At 51.9% G+C, this 20,857-nt stretch overlaps 1 protein-coding gene across 1 annotated transcript in view; it reads left to right on the top strand.

The window, feature by feature from the left end:
* The first annotated feature begins 4,660 nt into the window (after positions 1–4,660).
* Positions 4,661–20,857, top strand: part of USP40 (ubiquitin specific peptidase 40) — a 61,679-nt gene continuing 45,482 nt past the window's right edge. Inside the window, 9 exon segments of the mRNA XM_036766347.1 lie at positions 4,661–4,747; positions 6,761–6,876; positions 6,878–6,980; positions 9,520–9,587; positions 12,350–12,463; positions 13,816–13,980; positions 14,571–14,717; positions 15,649–15,792; positions 17,999–18,127. Of these exon segments, the coding sequence (XP_036622242.1) occupies positions 6,781–6,876; positions 6,878–6,980; positions 9,520–9,587; positions 12,350–12,463; positions 13,816–13,980; positions 14,571–14,717; positions 15,649–15,792; positions 17,999–18,127 (966 nt within the window). The 5' untranslated portion in view covers positions 4,661–4,747; positions 6,761–6,780.

The following is a 20,857-nucleotide window of genomic DNA, read 5'->3' as shown; positions in this document are numbered from 1 at the left end:
TACAAGCATTGAGGCTAGAGGAGGTGGCTCCTGAATTCAGACAGTGAGGCCCTCCCAGCACCACCGCCCACTTGCTGTAGTCTAGACCACCTACCTACCTCCTTTCCCCAAGGAAAGCCTAAGACACTGACCAGAGTTGGTCAAACCTGGGCCAGCGTCTTTGTTACAGGGCACAGTTCTGGGAAGGAGGGAGTAGAGAAGGAAGCCACAAAAGAGATCCCCGAGCTTCAGGATTCCTGATGTCTCTTCTAGGGGCTGCCCCAGGCACTGAGCAGCTAGGGACTCATCCAAGGTCACACAGTGAATGCTTGTCCCCGGCCTTCCTGCTGGCTGACAGGGCAGGTTTCCACTCTGCTCCACTGCCCCTCAAAGGGTTGGACACAGAAAACATGTCCAAACACCGCTAGCCACTGAGCTCCCAAGGCACTTTACCTGGTTATCTGAGTTTCTCTTTACAATAGCTTTGTCAAGCAGGTGCAAGCATTATCCCCATTTCACAGGTGAGGAAGCCAAGGTAAACGGAGGTCAAGTGGCTTGCCCATAGTCACACAGCCAGCAAGGCTCTGGGGTGGCCAGGTCTTCCTGACTCCACACCCCTGTATGTGTGTACATGTATATATTTGCAGATACCATCTCTCTGTGATAATACATCCTATTAAATACAACTGAAGCTTAAAATTGTGTTAAGACTTTTGGGACCTGCCACATATAGGATGTATAAATATACATGTGTGTGCACACATGTACATACAGACATGAACACATACATGGAATGAAACAAAATAAAGGCAGTCATTTTTCAGGCTGAGGGGAAGCAACAGTGATTGGGATGAAGAAAGGCCTCGTGCAGGAAGTGATCCCTGAGCTGGGCCTTGTAGGGAGGAGCAACTCCCATTAAGTGGAGGGGTTGCACACTCGGCCTTGGGGACAGTGTGAGCAAAGGCCCAGCGGTGATCCATGGACCATCCATCCAGGGAAGAGTGAGGAGCTGCCTTGGCTGAAAGGCAGAGGCCCAGAAAGAGGGCTTGGAGCCAGCCTGGGCAGGGCCTTCCATGCCAATCTGAGGGGTTAGCCCGAAGAGGCAACTGGTGGGCCAGGGGCTTCCCTGTCTGTCTTGCTCTCAGCAGGCATTTCACAGATGTCTGGGGAATGGGACTACACATTCTTTCCTTCTTTCTCTCTCTCTCTGTCTCTCTCTCTGTCTGTCTCTCTGTCTCTGTCTGTCTCTGTCTCTCTTTCTGTCTCTCTCTGTCTCTGTCTCTGTCTCTCTGTCTCTCTCTCTCTTTCTGTCTCTCTCTGTCTCTCTCTCTGTCTCTCTCTCTCTCTCTCTTTGTTGTTTTTAACCCTTTTCATCCACTGCCACATGCCCTAAGTTTGTGCCTGCCACTGCCAAGCAAGAGCCCTCAGTTTCTCTGCTGAGACCTGCCCCCTAGACTTGGACAGCCTAAGCTCAGGGCAGAGCTTCCTAGGTCTTGCTCCGTCTTGCAAGGGCAGATTCAAGGACACCCCAACATTCTAGACATTGGAGACACCAGAGGCTTGGCCCGCAGGGGTACAAATGTGATACGGCCTGGCTTTGGGTGTCAGTCAAGTCCATTGTCCTTCTGTAGGATCTGAATACAGATCACCTTTGTCTCCACTCCAACACTGCTAAGCTTTGGGGCCAGAAGTCCGAGTTATACTTCTCCCCTGCCCAGCCCTTCAGAAAGGGGCCACACAAGCCCTGAGTGTGGCCACTGCTCCATTCCTTCTTCCTGTGGCCCATTTTCCAGGGTCCCCCCAAGCCTAACACTGGGCACACAGCTATCCCTTCAGATAAAGTCCAGTTTAACCCGTGGGGGCAAGGCTTACTGAGCCACACTCCCCCACACACCAGAGATGATGCGCCCCCTCCACCCAAACAGGCATTGGCACCACCCACGGGCTTGAAATCCTGAAATGTGGGGATGCCCGGGCTTCATCTTGTCTACATTAGAGCGAAGCTCTGGACTGAGCCTCTTAGGCTGTCCTTGAGGGTGAGGATGGTGTCATTCATTAGGAAGATTTAGAACGGGGAATTGAGAAGAGCAGCACCCAAAGAGCAGACATTGCTGGGTCTGTAGGAGAGTGCCCCAGGGCTCTGTGCTTGGCCGGGGACTTCTACACAGTTTTCTTGGAGACTTGGATAAAGGTAGCAAGAGCACTTATTGGATGCTTTCTGGTGACACGAAGCTAGGAGAGACAACAGCAGCCAGGACCCTGAGCATCTTGGCTGGGCCAAGCAGGAAACAATTCAGATGATGAGGACTAAGGTCACATCCTGTGTGGACTCAGAAATCAGATGGGCAGGTGCAGGGGAGGCAGATGGGGTCAGACAGTGGGTCACCTGAAGGAGCCCTGGGGCTGGGGGTGCGGTGGGGGGGGAGGCCGGGTTCCATGGGAGTCAGCAGCAGGACATGGCAACCAGCCAAGAGCCCTGACACTCGAGGCCATGCTTCCAGCACTCCGGAGGCAAGCACACTTGTGCTGTTCTCTTCCCTGGAGGAGAGAAGGCTTAGGGGAGTGCCTACATTCACATCTTTTCACAGAAGCCCTATGGAAAATGGATCTTGCTTTAGGCCCCAGCACTAGGAGCCCTGGTGGAAACTGCAAGGAACTAGGTTGAGGAGGGGGGTCAGAAAAAGCTTTCTGTGGATGAGGGCTGTCCCAGAGTGGAGCAGACTGCCTTGGGAGCCAGTGGTTTCTCCAGCCCTAAGCAAAGTTGTTGTCATTCAATCATGGCCGCTTCTTTGTGACCCAGTGGCCCCATAGCACCCTGCTGACCTGAGGGTGCATCTTCCTGTCAGCTCTTTTAGCATTTTAATACTGGCCATGGGGTTTTCTTGGCAAAGAGACTGGAGAGGTCTCTTCCTTTGCCAGCGGATCACCTTTGGTCAAAAAAAGGACAAAAACCAAATCCAAAACCTTAGTAAAATGTCTCTTGCTTGATAAGTGACTTGACTGTGGCTTCATAAGTGGGTGGCCAAAACTGGCTGCTTGATGGTTCAGGGAGAGGCAAGACTGTGGCCTCTGAGGTCCTTGCCAAGTCTGAGGTTTTGTGATTCCCTTGAAGCCTCCGTCCCTCCCCACTCCGACTACACCTTCTTCCAGGGCCCAGCTTCTGAACCTTCTGGCCTGTGTCTCAGACCCTGCCTTCCAGCAGCCTGGGGAAGCCCGTGGGCCCCGTCGCAGGCTCCTGTTTTTAAATGCAGAAGAGCCATAGAATGACAGAGAAACCAAGTGTAGGAAATACAGTCACCAAAGTGGTTTCAGAAACAAGTTCCTGGCCCTGGTTAAGAGCTTCTGCTCGGTTCTCAGCAGAGGGCTCCGGGCTGTATCCTCTTTACTAGGAATCCTTCTGCTCCTTGGCTTCCTGCCCCCAGTGGGGCTGAAATGTCCCTTTGGGACGGGCCTGTGCCCGGCTCCTCCTCCTTCCCCTGAAGCCTACAGGGTGCTGGCTACAGTGGGGTGGACACAATGAATCCACCCAGCCAAAGCCCGGGAGCATGAATGGGTGAAGGAAAACCCTGCGTGGCCCAAGTTCTCTGGGGGGACCTGCTGCAGCCCTGGCAGAAAGGAGGGGCCAGATTCCAGTCCTGCACACCTCCTGGGACCCTGCTGAGGTGACTCCCCCACAGTGACCCCCCTGCAGTGGCTGTCCTGTGTTGACCCTGTGTGGTGACCACGCTACAGTGACACCCCCCCCCCCCGCAGTGACCTCCCAGGGTCACCTCCTGTGGTTATACCCCCCCCACAGTGACCCCCTTGCAGTGACCCTCCCCCACAGTGACCCCTCACACAGTGACACCCTGCAGGGACCCCGTGAGCAGCCATTTTTGACCTCCCTCAGCCTCCCCAGTTTCCTGGTCCTCACAATGAGGGCTTTGAGGAATTCAGCACCTGCTCTCCTACATGCAGGACGCTGAGCTTGCAAAGAAAAACAGCCCAACCTTTGACCCCAAGGTTACATTTCAGAAAGACTAGTTTTGGCTGGAGGTCCCGGGTTCAAATGCAACGCCTTCTACTTATTTTCTGTATTGATTGGGACCAGCGGCTTCCCTTCTCTGACCCTCAGTCTCGTCCTCTGACAGATGAAGGGGTAAGACGAGACGACCTATGACCTATGGTCTGGCGCTGAACCTGCCGGGACCTCAGTTTCCCCATCTGGACAATGAGAAGGCTTGCTTGGATGGCCCTCCTCCAAGCCCTGATCTTACAGAGAATGATGGACCCAGAGCCTTCCCGGCCCTCATTTACAGATGGGGAAACTGAGGGCACTTTTGTGCACTGCCTCAGGCCGCCAGATGGCCAGCCCCCAAGAATGCCAGAGCCAGGGCGCTTTTCTCTGGGCGGCAATGCCCAGTGCTTTCCTCTAGGAATGTCCCTGCGCTTCAGCCTTCCCATGTGAGACAAGAAGGTTTGATTGGCTGCTTCTGTATCCTGTATCCTGCTGCACTAAATAAGGTTTCACTTTCCTCTTCTTGTCCGGTAGAGGGCGGCAAGGAGGCATCTAGACTACAACCCCCACAAAGCTCTGCGAAACGGGCTCGCGCTTCTCCTGGCGTCTGGTGCGGACGGGAGGCGCGGTGCACTGTGGGAGATGTAGTTCGCCTAGGCGCATGCGCAGACTAGGCGACGGTCGCCTCCGCACCAAAATGGCGGCTCTCTGCCGCGCCCTCCTCCTTTGCTTCCAGTTGGGGTCTTGGGGCCGGGGGGCAGGGCGTTAGCGGTGAGCGGGCCCCGGGACCGGGGGTGGGAGGGCAACGGGGCGGTGGCTCTGGGAGGGCAGGTGCCGGACTGGGACCGGACCTGGGGATCTCCGCCCTCATTCTTCAGGCGGGGAAACTGAGGCCCAGAGTGGGGAAGCCCCTGGTCCGGGGTCACCAACCGACGTCGATGGTAGCCCCGGGCAGAGTGGGCAGGGCTTCCCTTAGAGGCCGGCCTGGGTGTTGGGGGGGCGGGGCTGAGCGACCGGGGAGGGATTGGAACCCGGCTCCGAGGCTCTCACCCCCGGGCGTTGGGGGGCAGGGGGGAGACATGTCTAGTCTCCTGGTCTATGTATGGGAGGGGCCCCGACGGGAGTGGGGCGTGAGTGGGAGGGCTGGGGGCGGGGCTGCCTCTATGTCACGTGGAGCAGCTCCCCTCCCCCCTTCCCGCTTGGGGCCAGATACTGAAGGTTAGGATGACCTGGATACATTGTAACCAAGCTGTGGCTGGGACACTCACCCGGCCCCAGGACCGCCCCCCTCCCCCGCAGTCCCCTGCTCTGGGGAGAGAAGCCCACCCGGGGCCACCAGGCACACACTGAGGCTGCCGGAGGCTTAGGTAGAAGTAGGACTGGAACCCAGGCCCCAGGCAGGGAGAGGTTTTTCAGGCTTTTGACCAGCCCTTGCCCTCATGGAGCTTATGTTTAAGTTGGGGAGGCTCAGAGCGAGAGGGCAGGTGGGAGCACTGGGAGGATCAGGAGGGAGAACACACCTGACCCAGGGAGGAAATGGTCTGTGTTGTGTTCAAGGGGCAGCATGGCCCCGGGGGAAGTCCTGGGGGCCATTAGGAGCCACTGCAGGTTATGGAGTGGGGGCTGAGCTATCACCTGCCCCTTTTAGAAAGAACTCTTTAGTGGCTGAATGGAGGAAGGATGGGGAAAGACCTGAGGCAGCTGGACTTGATGAGGGGAGGGGGCCTGAACAAGGGCAGGGTCAGGGGAGAGAAAGAGGCCTGAACCAGGGGTGGGGCAGAGGAGGGGGCTTTTCTTGGAGAGAGAGCCCTTGGTTGTAGATTGGATATTTGGGTGTGAGGTCAATGGAGAGTTGAGGATGGTGACAAGATCCCATGTGTTGATGACCAGAAAGGTTATGGGACCTTGGCAGTAATAGGGAAACTGGGAGTAGGGGAGGGTTTTATGGAAAAGACAGTGAGTTCTGCCCTGGAGGAGCAGAGTGTGAGATGCCAGTGAGCCACCTGCTCTGAGATGTCCTGGAGGCATTTGAGAAGTGAGATTCCGGCTGAGCAGAGACATGGGCTCACTGCATTGAGATGTGAAGGGGGACTTCTGGCCTGTGGTTCTGTAGCCAGGCGAGGTCGCACATGGGCTCACTGTAGGATGTTGAGTGGGAAGGAGGCTTGGAGACACCTCTGCCATTGTCATCAGTTTGCAGGTGGAAGATGCTGATGCCACTATGTGCCCGCAGTGCCTGCCTGGCACAGTGCCTGAGGTCACGTATTTTTGAGAGCAGGTCACTGACTTTACCACCCCCAGCCTTTGTCATGCCCTATCATCTTGTGTACTTCTCACCCCCAGGGTTAGACTTCTTGGGTCCTTTCCTGTCCTTCCTATGTCCCATAATCCTCAGGCACTCTCTTCTGTCCTTCACACGTGAGGTTCCAAGCCAAAATCACCATTGGAACAACCCTGGTCTCTGTCCTTGCAGCTCAGCTCTGGGAGCCTGGTCCCCTGATCCCAGCACTGGAAGATGTGGCTTCCCCTAGTAGACAAGGGAGTAAAGCAGGGTTGGCCTGAGGCTCCTCCAGGGCCTTGTGATGGGGATTGTAATGGTGTTACAGAAGCCAGGAATCTTCAGAGTCCTGTGGTCCAGCTTCCTCCCTTTGCCCCTGAGAAGATGGCAGATAACCCCTTTCTAAAGGAAGACTTGCGTCTGGATGTCCCTGTCTGTGGCAGCTAGGGGTGTCTGGGGGAAAGGCCTTTGCAGAACTGAGTGGTAAATGGGCCTGTTTTTTGCAGGGTGGCCTGATGCCTTCATAATGTTTGGGGACTTGTTTGAAGAGGACTTTCCCTACATCCCAGAGAATCACATCGAGAAAGGGACAAAATCCAAGTGCGTGGACCCAGAGCCGCCACCCCCCCCGGGGCATCACCAACCTGAGTGGCATCCAGAACCAGGGCGGGACTTGCTACCTCAACTCTCTGCTGCAGACTCTCCATTTCACCCCAGAATTCCGAGGTAGGCACCTTACAGATGCCTTCATTCATGCGCTTCCGTGCACCTAGAAACTTAGACGAGTGGACCATCAGAGAAGCATCTGGCCACCAGTCCTGCCCAGGTGGCCTTGGGAAGGCCTCTCATCTCCCTTGGTCCTGGGGGATGGGTGCGAGTGCCTGTGAGGCCCCTGCTCCCAAGGACCATGTCTGCATTTTTGGTGGTCTCTGCTGGGGCAGAGTAACCGTCCTGTGTCATTGGTGAGTAAATTGGCACAGGTCAGCTAATATAACGTATAATGTAACCGAGGCGGGGGATGGGCATTGTTGTGGCTCTGGTCAGGTGTGTTTCTGTAACCCCAAAACAAAGAAAACAGGCTGTCTCTCACAAGCTGACGACTGTCTCGGGGTGGAAGGGGCCCAAGAGCTAGGAACTGTTCAGGCTGGGGCTGTCTCCTGACGCAAACCCCCCCCCACAGCTCCTAGGTTGGCATCTGCCCCTGCCCCTGGAGCCCAGCATGGGCATCAGGATGGCATCAGCAGACAGGGAAGTCGGAGCCAGCAGAAAGAGGGTTTAGAGTTTGGGGTTGTCACCAAACCAGAAGAATTCTGATCTGGATGGCAAGAGCCCTCCTTGTCACTGTCCAGCACTGCCCCCCTCCCAGTCCTCACCCCACAGGTTTGTTTTCTCCAGCTTTGAGTAAACTCTGGGAGAGCCTAGAACAGCAGTGATGCTCCTGGAGTGTGTGTTCTGAGCCAGGAGAGCCTAGAACTGTGGTGACGCTCCTAGAGCGTGTGTTCTGAGCCTGCTGTCACCGAGTGGCTTTACTGGGGAGCACAGGGGCCCCTCTTAGTTCTCCAGACCCTTCCAAATAGCATCAAATCGAATACAGAGGGTGACAAAGGAAGCCTGAAATCAGGATGGGTTGTTTTCCCCATCCCTGGCATTTACCTGCATGCCCCCACCCCTGTTCAGGACCCTCAGGCCCTGCTCACCCTCCTTGTCACAGAGCCCTTGTGGGGAGGGTCCCTTTTGTGCCCCATGGGGTACAGCCAGGGCAGCTGTCCCCAGGGCCTTGGTGGGCCTTCATGCCACTCTCTCTGCTTCCCCTCCAGACACTGCCCTAGCAGTAACGTGGGAGCCCATGCGCACAGACGCACACATACACACACTCGCATGCACATAGACACACACAGGCACGCACATACTTGTGCACACACTCACACTCCCACACTCCCATGCACATACATATATACTCATTCACATGTACACATGCATTCGCGCATACATACACACATGCTGTCACGTGCACACACACACACTCAGAGCCTTATGATTACAAAACCTACCTTTTTTTCTTGGTTTCGCAAAGTGCAGTGAGGAGGGCACCAGAGCATCCTTTTTGCCATTTGAATGGCAGGCCTCAGGGGTGGAGCTCAGCTAAAGAAGGTGTCCCTGGACCTAGCCCTGTCCATGGTTCTGGAAGCCGCTAGCTTCTCATTGGAGAGATTCGTTGATGCTGGGAGGACTCCTCTGTTTGTGTCTGGGCCTGTGCTGCCTCAGGAGTGACAGGAATCTCCTCTTGGGTTAGACTGTGGGAGGGAAAATAATTTTCAGTTCCTGAGGTTTTGCAGGATGGAAGATTGAATCTATTCTCCTGAGCCTTCTTTTCTCTTCCGCCTCACTCCCATTAATTCCAAAGGCAGCTGGGTGCCCCAGTGGATGTGGTGTCCGCCCTGGAGTCAGGAAGACCTGAGTTCAAATCCAGCCTCAGACAGTTCTTAGCTGTGTGACCCTAGGCCACCCCTGTAGGCCTCAGCTTCCTCTTCTGTAAAATGAAAATAACCATCATACCTATTTCCCAGAGGGGTTATAAGAATCGAATGAGAACAAGATGATATTCATAATGCACTTTGCGATAGTGCTAGTGGTTGGCATCACTGCCGTTCCAGAGAGGGAAGCCCCGTCTGACAGATTGTACCCACGTCAGGGCCAGGCATGGCTCCGTCCTGGGGGCTTGAGGCCAGGTGGGATAACCTGGCAGGAGGAGCTTGAGTCTGTCTGTCAGAAGCCCCACATTTTGGGGACAGTGTCGCTGTCGCTCAGTTATTGGGGGACTGGTCATTTAAGCTGAAGGTCCACGGCCACCTCGATCCCGGGCCATTGTCTGCCCCTCGTTTTGCAGAGGAAGGAACTGAGGCCCGGGGGGAGGAGGACTGGAGGTTGGGATCCTGCTGGAGCTCCCCCCTCCCCCCAGCTGGGAGTGATTTGGGCACGGCAGATGAGAGCTGTCTTAACTCTTCAAGCTCCCCCTTTGTCCCTGGATATGCTGCTTCCCTCAGAGATGGTGTGAATAACCACCTGGTTTCCTCCATGTGTTTCCTCACTGCCTAAATGTCGTTGTCTTTTCAGAGCGTTTTATTTTTGAAAAAGTGTCTCCTTGCCACGCCAAGTCTGTGGATGAGGAGACCTCTCTTCCCCTCTTTAACCGCTGCAACCTGATGGATGGAACAGCCCAGGCCTTGAAGGTGACCTAAGGTTCTTGTTTGCCTTTTCTTTGTAGAAGCTTTGTTTGCTCTGGACCCAGAAGAGCTTGGATCCTTAGAGGACAAGGATGACCCTGATGCGAAGGTACCAGAGTCTTCTCTAAATTCCCTAGGGTCTCCCCAATTCTGCCAAACAAAGCACTTTGAAGGAAAGGAGGTTGGAGTCTGAGTAGAGGACAGGCCAGTCCTTTTCTGAGCAGCCACATTGGTTTCTCCTCGTCCCCACAAAGTGTCTCCCCTTTGCCCTCCCCGAGAGCTATCGCCACACTTAACCAACCATCCCTAGATGATTTTTCTAAGTTTGATCTGGCTAAACGCCCTGTCCTCCTTTCTTGCCCCAAGCATGGTATATTCAGAGACCATGTCTCCTAAGTAGGAAAGATAAATGTGTCCGGGTTTTGCCTCATTGCCAGTCAGGGTGTCAGAGGCACAGAGGTAGATGGTAAGTTTCTTTTGCTTTTATATTAACTCTCAGTGGGTTGGTAGTGGATCTGAGAAAGACTCAGGCATTAGTCTGAGGGGAACAAAATGATGTCACCGAAGGGATGGGAATGAAAGGCCTCATTGGGCTGGGGAGGCCTGGCCAATGACCCACTGGTGGACATGTGGAGGCTGATTCCCCAGAACCGGTAGTCAGAGCAGGTAAAGGAGAGAAAGCTTGTCACTGAAGAGCCAAGGTTGTGTCCAAGACCTCAGCATTTCATGGAAGCTTGGTGCTCCTTGCCAATGAGCTGGCTTAATGCAGCCCAGACCACTTGCTTTGTAAGAGCAGGCCCCTCCTAGGCTTCTCTCAAGGGCTTAGTTACTGAAGAACCAGAAGGACCAGGATGAAATAGTCCAATGTAGAAGGCTCTACCCAGCCCAGCAGCCAGACTTCAGTGGGATTGATTGGATGCCCCTGTCAGGTGTCTGGTGAGAGGAGGGAGGCCCATTTATAGAGCAGGTCATATGAAAACCACCTGGGGGGGTGGGTCCTCAGGACTACTGCAGACCCACTGAGTCAGCATGGAACACGGCAGCCCCAAAGCTACTGTCATTGTAGGCAGCGTCCAGGCTTTGGGAGGTGACAGTCGACTATACCCTGCTGTGGATAAGCTAGATTCACATGGAGGAAGGATGCTTATAGATTGGAGCATTGTCACGGAGAACGTGAGTGCTGCTTCTGAGCATCATGAGAGTCTGGTGTGGGACTTAGTAGGCACATACAATCCTGTTGTCAACTCATGAGCTCATGGGGCTTGCATGTCCTGGGTGTGGCTGGCACTCCGTTGATGTCCACTCCTACCTTGTGTGTTACACACCCGAGATTTTGAGCTTTCACAAGTGTGTGTATCTTGGTTCATTGCCAAGGGGAGACCCCTGGGATAGGAGGAACAGCATTTATGGGCATGAAAACTAATCCCGTTATAAAAGTAATAAAACTTTTTCTATTGGGTGTGCCTTCACCCTGCCCGCACATGCTAACCACATCTTAATGATATTTGCATCTCTGAGGCCAGCTGAGCACATGGTTTGTGCATTGTAGAGATGAAGGTAAGGGCTGGGCCTCGGCCTCTGCCATCCCTTGGTAAAGGACATTCAGTGCACGCTGGTGCCCATCCTACAAATTATAGGCTTAGAAAGCTGCCCACAGCCTTGATAGGTCATGTGAGTTGCCAGCAGGCATTAGAGGCAGGGTTGAACCCTAGCTCTTTCTGACTGTGGGGCTGACCCTCTGTTCCTTTGACCTCCCCATCGTAGGCCTCATTCTGGGGAGAGCACAGGGCTACCAACAGCCAACAGCAGCACTGTCACCAACTCCCTTTTATGACTTACAGATTGTGGTGAAGCATTGTGTTTACTGACTCAGTGGGAACTCTCCCCTCCCCTCCTGTGGAGGGACCCTGCTGGTTAGCCTAGTGGTGCCTGGGGGGCCTCTCCAGTGTGCTTTGGGGAAGGGCTGCCTATTTACAAAGGACCAGATCAGAGGGCATTTAATGACTCAGAGACAGTCGTTGACTTTGGTTATCAGCTGTGATTTCACTGGGGTCTGTCTTCAGGTCCCCAAAGCTGTCCCAAGTTTACCATCTTCATAAGTTGATATAGCTGAAGAAGTCATTGCCCATTGGCCAGCTCTCTGGTGATGATTTGCTAGCCTTGGCCCATGAGCAACGTACACAACTCGTCTGCGGTCTTGAGCAGGAGGTGAGCCTGACTCCTCTCAATCTCTAGAGGCCCAGAGAGGGCACAGGGAGTGGGTGGCTGAGCTCCCCTCAGAGTGGCTCTTTGAAGAGCTGAGGGCTGGCCAGAACCATGTGTGCATTTGATGAGTGACTGTGGGGAAGGCACAGTGTCCACCACCTCCTGGTCGGGGCCCTGCTTCATTCAGTGTGGTGCTAGAATGACCAGGTCTCAGGAACAGCCAGTGCTGGCCCCACCCAAGGGAGGCCCCTCCCTACCCTTTGCCTATTCTTGGTGCTGACTTCGAGGGAGGCCTTCATTCTTTGTGGTCATAGCTCATGGTGCATCGAATGTCACTGGGCTCAGGCCAGACCAAGAGGTTTGGATTGCTTCTCTAGGGAAGGGCTGAAGCCATCAAGTCCAGCCCCGCTCCCTGCGTTTTACCAATGTGGAGAATGAGGCTGAGGGAGGTCAAGTGACTTCCTTGCCCAGGGTCTCGGCTACACGATAACATCATTCATTGATTTTTGAAGCTCAGATTCAGTTTTCACTTGTGATCTCTCTGAGTTTTTCCTACTTGCCTGGTGGAGGAACCCTTGAAATATTCTGGCTCGAGAGGAGGCCTTTCCTTAGTCTCCCCAACAGATGTGGGGCCTAAAGGGAGGAATGTCCTTGTCATCTGTCCAGGTGCGAATCATCCCTTTGCAGTTACAGCGGTTGTTTGCTCAGCTCCTTCTCTCAGATCAGCAGGCGGCATCCACCACTGACCTCACTGACAGCTTTGGCTGGAACAACAGCGAGGTAGGCAAGTGCAGGGTACGTAGAGTGCCAGCCTCAGCAGCCTGCTCTAGGTACTCTAGGCACAGACTGTCCAGAAAGAGCAGAAGGGACGATGTCTGCGTGTTGCAGGGGCTTCCTCTGGTGGCAGGATGTCTTTGGCTTGTCACTGGAATGTTATTTGGACTTCCCAGGATCCTCTTCAGACCTTGCCTGGGTGGGTGCAGGCTTGGGTGTGAGGGGGGGAAGCGGGGGTGGGGGGGGGAGAAGAAATAATGGCCGGGCCAGGCTGCCAGGGTGAGGCTCCACAGGGCCTCAAAAGGCTGGAGCCCTGAGCCAGCTCTTAGAAGGTGACTGTGAAGGGGGCAGGGAAAAGAGTGTAAGATGGAGAAGTAGTCTGAGGCCACTTTCACAGCTCCCAAGAGCTGGGTTCGATTTCTGTCTTGGACACATACCAGCTGGGAGACTCTGGACCTCTCAGCGTTGCCAAGAACGTACCAACCTTTGCTGATAGAGAATGTTTCTCCTGGGCCACAGGGAGGGAGCTGCCTAATGCCTGAAGAGAGCAGCAGCTATGGCATCGGGAACCAGGGCTTCACGTCTCAGGCTCCTTGGGTGACCTTGGGAAAGGCCCTTCCCTTCTCTGGCTTCCGTTTCCTCATTTGTGAAATAAGAGGGCTCGCTGGGCAAATTAACAGCACAAGATGTGTGGTGCTCATTTCGGAGACTCATTGTGCTGGTGGCTGGTGGACGCTTTGGGGAATTTCTCTCTTTTTAAACAACTTCTTATTTGGGAAGCCTAGAAAACTTCTTTGGTACATTCTACCCAGTCTGCTGAGACTGGGGGAAGGGGGTGAGATGCCAGCCAGACCTTCAGATCTCCCAGATGAGGAAACTCCCTCTACCAGTACAGGTTGGCACCCTTTCTGCTGGGTAGGGTCTTAGAGAATTGCCCAGAGCCTGAGTGTCAGGTGGGACTTGAACCCTGTCAAACCCCATCCAGGTCTTCGTGGCTTGGTGGCCAGCTCTCTAGCCATTATACCTCATTGCCTTTCATGGGGGAGAAAGCCTTTGGCATTCACTGTTACCAGATGATCAGCTCATTAAAGCAGGTCCCCTAAGGCCCCTCTCCTGCATGCACTTTGTTAGTCTCCTGTTGGTTGGTATAAGTAGTGGAGTAGAAAAGTTGCAGTTCTTTCCTGTTTTCCTGGGATTCCTTCTCCGTTGTCTGATTTGTGACAAGCATTTGCCTGTTCTGCCAGCTCTGTTAGAGAAACCCCAGCCTGAGAGGTTGTGAGTGTGTGGGTGGCTCTCCACGGCTTCATTATTCGTGAGATGAGCGGGCCAGTGACTTTGTGACTGTCCCTATTTTGCAGGAAATGCGGCAGCATGATGTTCAGGAGCTGAACCGCATTCTCTTCAGTGCGCTGGAGAGCTCCCTGGTGGGCACCTCTGGCCACGACCTCATTAACCGCCTCTACCATGGGACCATAGTGAACTATGTCATGTGCAAGGAGTGTGAGAACATCAGCGAGCGGCAGGTGGGTCCAACCCCTCACTGACAGTCTGGGCCGAGGGCCCGAGGACACTGGGCTGCCCCTAGTGTCAGAGGAGGCTCTTTGGGAGGGGCTGGGCAAAGGGTGTAGAGGGGAGTCTCGTTGGAGGAGCTGGCCCTGCCCTTCACCCCTGGATGGCTGATGAACCATCTCATTTCTGCTGAATTGCTCAGGAACTATATTGTCCTCCTCTAGGTGGAGGGGGATGGGGCATAGGTACAGAATAGAGTGTGCCCTGGGGATGGGATGAGGGGGGATGTATCTGCTTTGTAGCCCTGGTCTAGGCACAGAGGAGAAGCTGCATGGCCCAGGGGGTCAAAGTTGGGAGGACCTGGGTTCTAGTCCCACTTCAGGCATATGTTGGCCCTGTGACTCTGGACCAGTCCCTGCCCCCTCCAAGCCTTGACTTCCTCTGTCCAGTGAAGAGTTTTTTCCAGGCTGCCTCTGAGGCCATCTTGGGGCGTGCTTGTGGCAAGTTCCTTGCACCCGTCATTTGGCTCCGACACCATGGCTGCTGACACCAGTCATCCTGGTCCAGCACCCCTCACAGACTTTTGTCCTTCTCTGAGCGGCAGGAGGACTTCTTGGACTTGACAGTGGCTGTCAAAAACCTGTCCAGCCTGGAGGAAGCGCTTTGGAGCATGTATGTGGAGGAGGAATTCTTCGATGCGGAGAACCTGTATCACTGTGGAACGTGTGACAAGCTCGTCAGTGCCACCAAGGTGAGGGAGGGAGTACTGATTTAACGCCTGTAGTGTGCCCGGCCCTGGGCTAAGGAAGGGCTCTCCACCTGTTGTCCCATTTTACAGAGGAGGAAAGTGAGTTGGGCCAGGGATGAAGTGCCCTGTCCAGTGTCACATGTTGACTCAGGGCTGGCAGGACCTCAGAGGTCATCTGGCTGAGTCGAGGAAACAGGCCCAGTTTGGGAAATGGGCAGTTGGTTTCTTCTGCTTTCACTGGCACAGGAGGCTTCCTTTGCCCGCCCTGATGCACCTCCTCTCCATAACCCTGGGAGGAAGGGCTGTCTGCGGGAACCCACAATGTCCTTAGCTCTCTGACATGGTGTTTGGGTTCCTCAAAGGAGAATCTGTTGGGTCAGTCCCTCTGACCACCCCTGAGGCTCCTCTTCCCTCTCACCACAGCTTAACACCCAGCTAGATTGGAGTCTGTGGCCTCTCCTCTGGGCCCCAGCTGTCTACTCTGAATAAAGGGAGGGGTGGGACCATCTGTAGCTCTGGGATTCTCCTCCTCCATTCCTGCAAACCATGGGTCACTGTTGTTGTGTCTGAGAGTGACCGTGGAGAAGCCACACAGTGAATGCATGGGACCCTCAGGGCTGTGAGTGGGTAGTAGCCCGTCTTTGGCCAGGGTGTGGACTGGGCAGTGTGGAAGACAGCAGCTGGCCTGCAGTCCTGGATCCCCTAAAGGAACAAGGACAGAGGCTAAAGGGGAAGGCAGGGGGCTGGTGGATGGACAGATGCATGGAGGCTCTTCTGGGGTCACTTTGTATCAGTCACTTTGTATGCAGTCTGTGGCTTTCCCATGGACTTGGAAGTTGTCTGCAGCCCTCATGGGCACCTGCCGTGAGCATGAGGATGTGTGTGCATGCTCCACTCCTCACCTGTCCTCACAATGCTGGTCTTGTCTCCATAGTCAGCCCGGCTGCGGAAGCTGCCTCCTTTCCTGACGATTTCTTTGCTGAGATTTAATTTTGACTTTGCCAAGTGTGAACGCTACAAGGAGACAGGCTGCTACACGTTCCCTCTGCAGATGGACCTGAAGCCCTTCTGTGAGCAGGTTGGTACCCTCTCATTACCTCTTCACTCCTCTTGCTCGTTAGCCTAGTCAGGTGATGGGTTCAGGAGGGAGTCCCAAAACCTCTGCTTTCATCTCAGGAAACAGGCCATCATCTGCTCCAGAGATGCCCCCTGGCCCTTTGATTTCGGGATTTGGGAGGGATCAGGGAGCTTTGCTTAGAGGAGGAAACTGCCTGCTGTTCTGGTCCTTCAGATTCCAGAGTCTCAAGCCTCAGCCATCCGTATTCTGCTTGAATAGCTTCTGCGCCTTCCCCTCATGTTCAGCCAAATTTATTTAAAAAAAATACTTTCCACTTGAAACTAAAGCTTTCTCTAAACTTCTTTGGCAAATATTTTTTTCCCTTTTTTTTCCAGTGACAGGTAAAGATAGTTTTCAGCATTCATTTTTGTAAAATTTTGAGTTCCAAAGACAGCAAGCAGACTGATAAAGGCTGTGTATGGACAATCACACTAAACGTTTCCACATTGGTCATGTTGTGAAAGAAGAATCAGAACAAAAACGAGAAAGAAAAATGTTTTTAAAAAAAGGAAATAGTCTTGCCTTGCTCTTCATTCAGCCTCCGCAGTTCTTTCTCTGGATGTGGACGGCATTCTCCATCATGAGCGTTTTGGAGTTACCTTGAATATGTTCCATTACATTCATATACCACAACTTGTTCAGCCGTTCCCCAATGGATGGGCATCCCCTCAATTTCCAGTTCTTTGCCACCACAAAAAGAACTGCTATAAATATTTTTGGACATGTGAGTCCTTTTCCCATTTTTAAGATCTCTTTGGGATATAGACCTACTAGTGGTATTGCTGAGTCGAAGGGTATGCACAGTTTGATTGCCCTTTGGGCATGGTTCCAAATTGCTCTCCAGAATGGTTGGATCAGTTCACAACTCCACCAACAATGCATTAGTATTCCAATTTTCCCACATCTTCTCTAATACTTACCATTTTCCTCCTCTGTCATATTAGCCAATCTGATAGGTATAATGTGGTACCTCAGAGTTTTAATTTGCATTTGTCTAATCAGTAGTGATTTAGAGCATTTTTTCAAATGATTCTAGCTTAAATTTCTTCATTTGGGCAAATATGTTTTGAAAATACAGAGAAATAAATTGGAAGGGCCTGCCTGCCCTGGAGGGGAGGGGTGGGGTAGTCTTCAAGAGTCCAAGGTTTGTGAGTGAAGGCAGGATGAGCCTTGGCAAGGATGATCCAGATCAGGGGCACTTACCCTGGGCATCCGTGGACTTCTCAGAGTGACACCTTAGTTGGCACTCATATCTGCTGAAGTGTATAGCCTTTCTTTGAGTTTACAGTGTGATTCTGGGAAGGGGTCCCTAGACTCCACCCTATGGCTAAGGGGGCCATGGCCCAAAGAAGGTGAGGAGCTGTCCTGGCTCAGGCTTGGGCTGGGCGTCTTGGCCGTTCCAGAGTAGCTGTCAGCCTCCCAGTGAATCTTACCCCACCTCCTCATCTAACAAAGGAAGAACTCTGTGAAGTGCACTCATCCTCGTTGGGGAGGCCCATGTGCTCCAAAGTACATCTCGTGCAGGCCAGGCACCTGGGCCCCTTATCTTGGGCTCTGATCTGGGGAAAGGCAAAGGTCAGGCAGAGCTGGGGCCAGCCCGCGGCTCCCTCTCTCACGCTTGCTCCTTTTTTCGAAAGTCTCCAGAGAAGGCGGCGCAGCAGTGCCCCTGGGGGGGGGAGGGGGGGGCATGTGAGTGTCTCATCAGAACGCACCTTTGTGTAGTTTAGGGCCCGTGTGTGGATGGACCTTCTCAGAGAGGACAACCATGACAAAGTCTATGAGGGACACTGTGTGCAAATGGGATCTCGTTTGATCCTCAACAACCCTGGGGGTGGGCGCCGTTATTACCCCATTTTAGAGCTGAGGTGGAGTGACTTGCCCCATCACTCAGGCAGTAAGCATTTGAGACTGTATTTGAACTTGGGTCTTCCTGACTCTAAGCCCAGTGCTCTGTGCACGGTAGCGCCCACTAGCGGCCTAGAAAAGGTATTGGCTGGCAGGCTGCCATCTGCATCCCATCAAGCTGCTGACAGTTTTGTAATTTGAAGTGTATCTTTAAATGGCCTCGCCCTATTAGGGACCAGCAGCCCCTCATGGGACTCCTGGGGCTCTGGGTCTTCTCCTCCATGCTCGCATTCTTTGCAGTGACATGTTCTCCTCCTTTTAGAGTGAGTTGGATGACTCGGAGTATGTGTACGACCTCTTCTCTGTTATCATACACAAAGGCGGCTGCTATGGAGGACATTACCATGTGTATATCAAAGATGTGGACCAGTTGGGAAATTGGCAGTTTGAGGTGAGTGTGGACACGGGCCCCCGATGGTCTGTCCTCGTTTCCAAAGGTCTCCTTGTGTGAGGAAGCAGCGAGTCCTTGCTCTGTGCAGACTGGGTCTGGAGGCACTTGGACAATGGATGAATTAAAACTCAGTTCTTCTTGGCAAGGCAGCTGGGGAGGCAACACCCAAGGGACGATGTAACCCTTCACAGCACCCCGTGATCGTCCCTTGAATGATGAGAAAGAAGAAGGGGCAGGGAGTGGCGCAAGGAGAGCAGAGTGAAGGGAAAGGCTGTCCCCCAGGACCAGAAAGCTCCTGCCCAGCCAGGGGCTGCCGAGGCAAGTCCAAGCATCCCCTTCCTGCTCTGGCTGGGCTCCTCTACTCCGGCCGTCACCTTGTTGTTTTTTCCAGGGAGCCTTGGGCCAAACGTAGGGGCTGTGCCTAGGGCTGGCTGCGCAATGCGGCAGCTCTCACAGCTCTCTCCTCCGCTCTGCTGCCTGCCATCTTTGGGGGGCTGGTTTTGTCTTTTTGCCATCCCCCCTGTCTCCCACACACCCTTGGGACACTCTTTTTAAATTGTATTTTTTTGTTAATTCTTTTTAAGTTCCAAAGTGCCTGCCTCCCTCCCTTCCCACCTCACACTAGAGAAAGCTATCATTTGACACAGATAATCACACACACGTAAAACCATGCCATGCATACTTCCGTTCATCAGTTCTTTCTCTGGAGGTGGGTAGCAACTTCCTTCATAGGTCTTTTGTAGTTAATATGAGTATTTGTGACATGCAAAATAACTTAGTTGTTCTTTGATCACTGTCGCTGTTACTGTATGCAGTGTTCTCTTGGTTCTGCTCCTCTCACTTTGCATCACTTCGTGTAAGTCCTTGCATGTTTTTCTGAAGTCATCCGGCTCATCATTTCTCGCAGCACAGTAGTGTTCCATCACAATCACATGCCACAGCTTGTTCAGCCATTCCCCAATGGAGGGCTATCCCTGCACTTTCTAGCTCCTTGTCACCACAAAGAGAGCTGCTGTAAATATTGTAGAACATACAGGTTCTTTTCCTTTTTGCTTTTCATCTTTTAAGAAACAGACCTAATAATGGCATTGCCGGGTCAAAGGGTATATGTGGTTTTGTAGCTCTTTGTTCTCCAAAATGGATACCTCAGTTCGCGGTTCCACCAATGGTGTATTAGCACCCCAGTTTTTCATATCCCCTCCAATATTTGTTGTTTTCTTCTATCATCTTAGTCAGTCTGATGGGATGAGATGATAGCTTAAAGTTGTTTTTATTTGCGTTTTTGTAGTCAATAGTGATTTGGAGCATTTTTTCATATGATTATATATGTGTATGTATGTATCTCTATACGCACACACGCATACATACATACATATGTATCTTTGATTCATTTATTGAAAAATTGCCTGTTCAAGATTTGAAAAGGTCTTTATATATTTGAGGTATGAAACCTTTATCCGAGAAACTGACTTTAAAATCTTTTCCCAATTTTCTGATTTCCTTCTGTCTTGCATACATGATTTCTTTTGTACAAGCCTTTTTTAATTTAATGTAATAAAAATATCCATTTTATATCACACAGTGCTCTATATCTTTATTCATAAATGCTTCTCCTATCCGTAAGTCTGATAAGTAATATGTTCCATGTCCTCCTAATCTCCTTATGATATGTTCCTTTATATCTAGGTCATGTGTTCATTTTGACCTTATGTTGGTAGATTGTGTAAGATATTGGTCAATACCCAATTTCTGCAGTCTGTTTTCCAGCTTTTCCCAAATAGTGAATTCTTATCCCAAAAGCTTTAATCTTTACATTTGTCAAACACAGGGTTTTTACAGTCATATACTATTGTGTATTGTATATCTACTCTGTTGTACTGATCCACCATTCTGTTTCTTTGCCAGTGCCAGATGTTTTTATAATGTAGTTTAAGATCTGGTACTGCTAAACCTCCTTCCTTTCCATTTTTCTTCATTGATTCTTTCTATATTCTTGACCTTTTTTTCTTCCAAATGCATTTTGTTCTTATTTCTTCTAGCTCAATAAAATAATTTTGTGGCAATTTAATTGGGCTGGTATTGAATAAGTAAATTAGTTTAGGTAGAATTCTCGTTTTTATCATATTATTGTCTCTGCAAACCCATGAATAATCATATTTCTCCAGTTATTCAAATCTGGCTTTATTTGTATAAAAAGTCTTCAATAATTATGTTTATGTAGTTCCTGGGTTTATCTTGGTAGGTTTGCTCCCAGGAATTTTTTACTGTCTATGGTTGTTTTAAGTGGGGTATCTCTTACTATCTCTTCATGCAGGGTTTTGTTGGTGGTATATAGAAATGCTGATGATTTAGGTGGGTTTATTTTATATCCCGTTACTTTGCTAAAAGGATTCACTGTTTCAGCCAGCTTTTTAGTTGAATCTCTAGGATTTTCCAAATATATCATTATAGCATCAGCAGAAAGAGACAGTTTTATTAATTCATCACCCCTTCTTATTTCTCCAATCACATTTTCTTCTCTTATTTCTATTGCTGTCATTTCTAATACAGCATTGAGCAGTATGGGTGATAATGGGTATCTTTGTTTCACTCCCATTCTTATTGGGTAGGCTTCTAGCCTGTCCCCATCACAGGTGATGCTTGCTGGCGCCTTTAGGTAGATGCTTCTTGTCATTTTAAGGAAAGTGCTGTTGATGCCTGTGCTTTGTAGTGTTTTTAGTAGGGATGAGG

Source organism: Trichosurus vulpecula, chromosome 7 (genome assembly GCF_011100635.1).
Source record: "Trichosurus vulpecula isolate mTriVul1 chromosome 7, mTriVul1.pri, whole genome shotgun sequence".
Taxonomy (NCBI): Eukaryota; Metazoa; Chordata; class Mammalia; order Diprotodontia; family Phalangeridae; genus Trichosurus; species Trichosurus vulpecula.
This window is presented reverse-complemented; position numbering and strand designations above follow the sequence as displayed.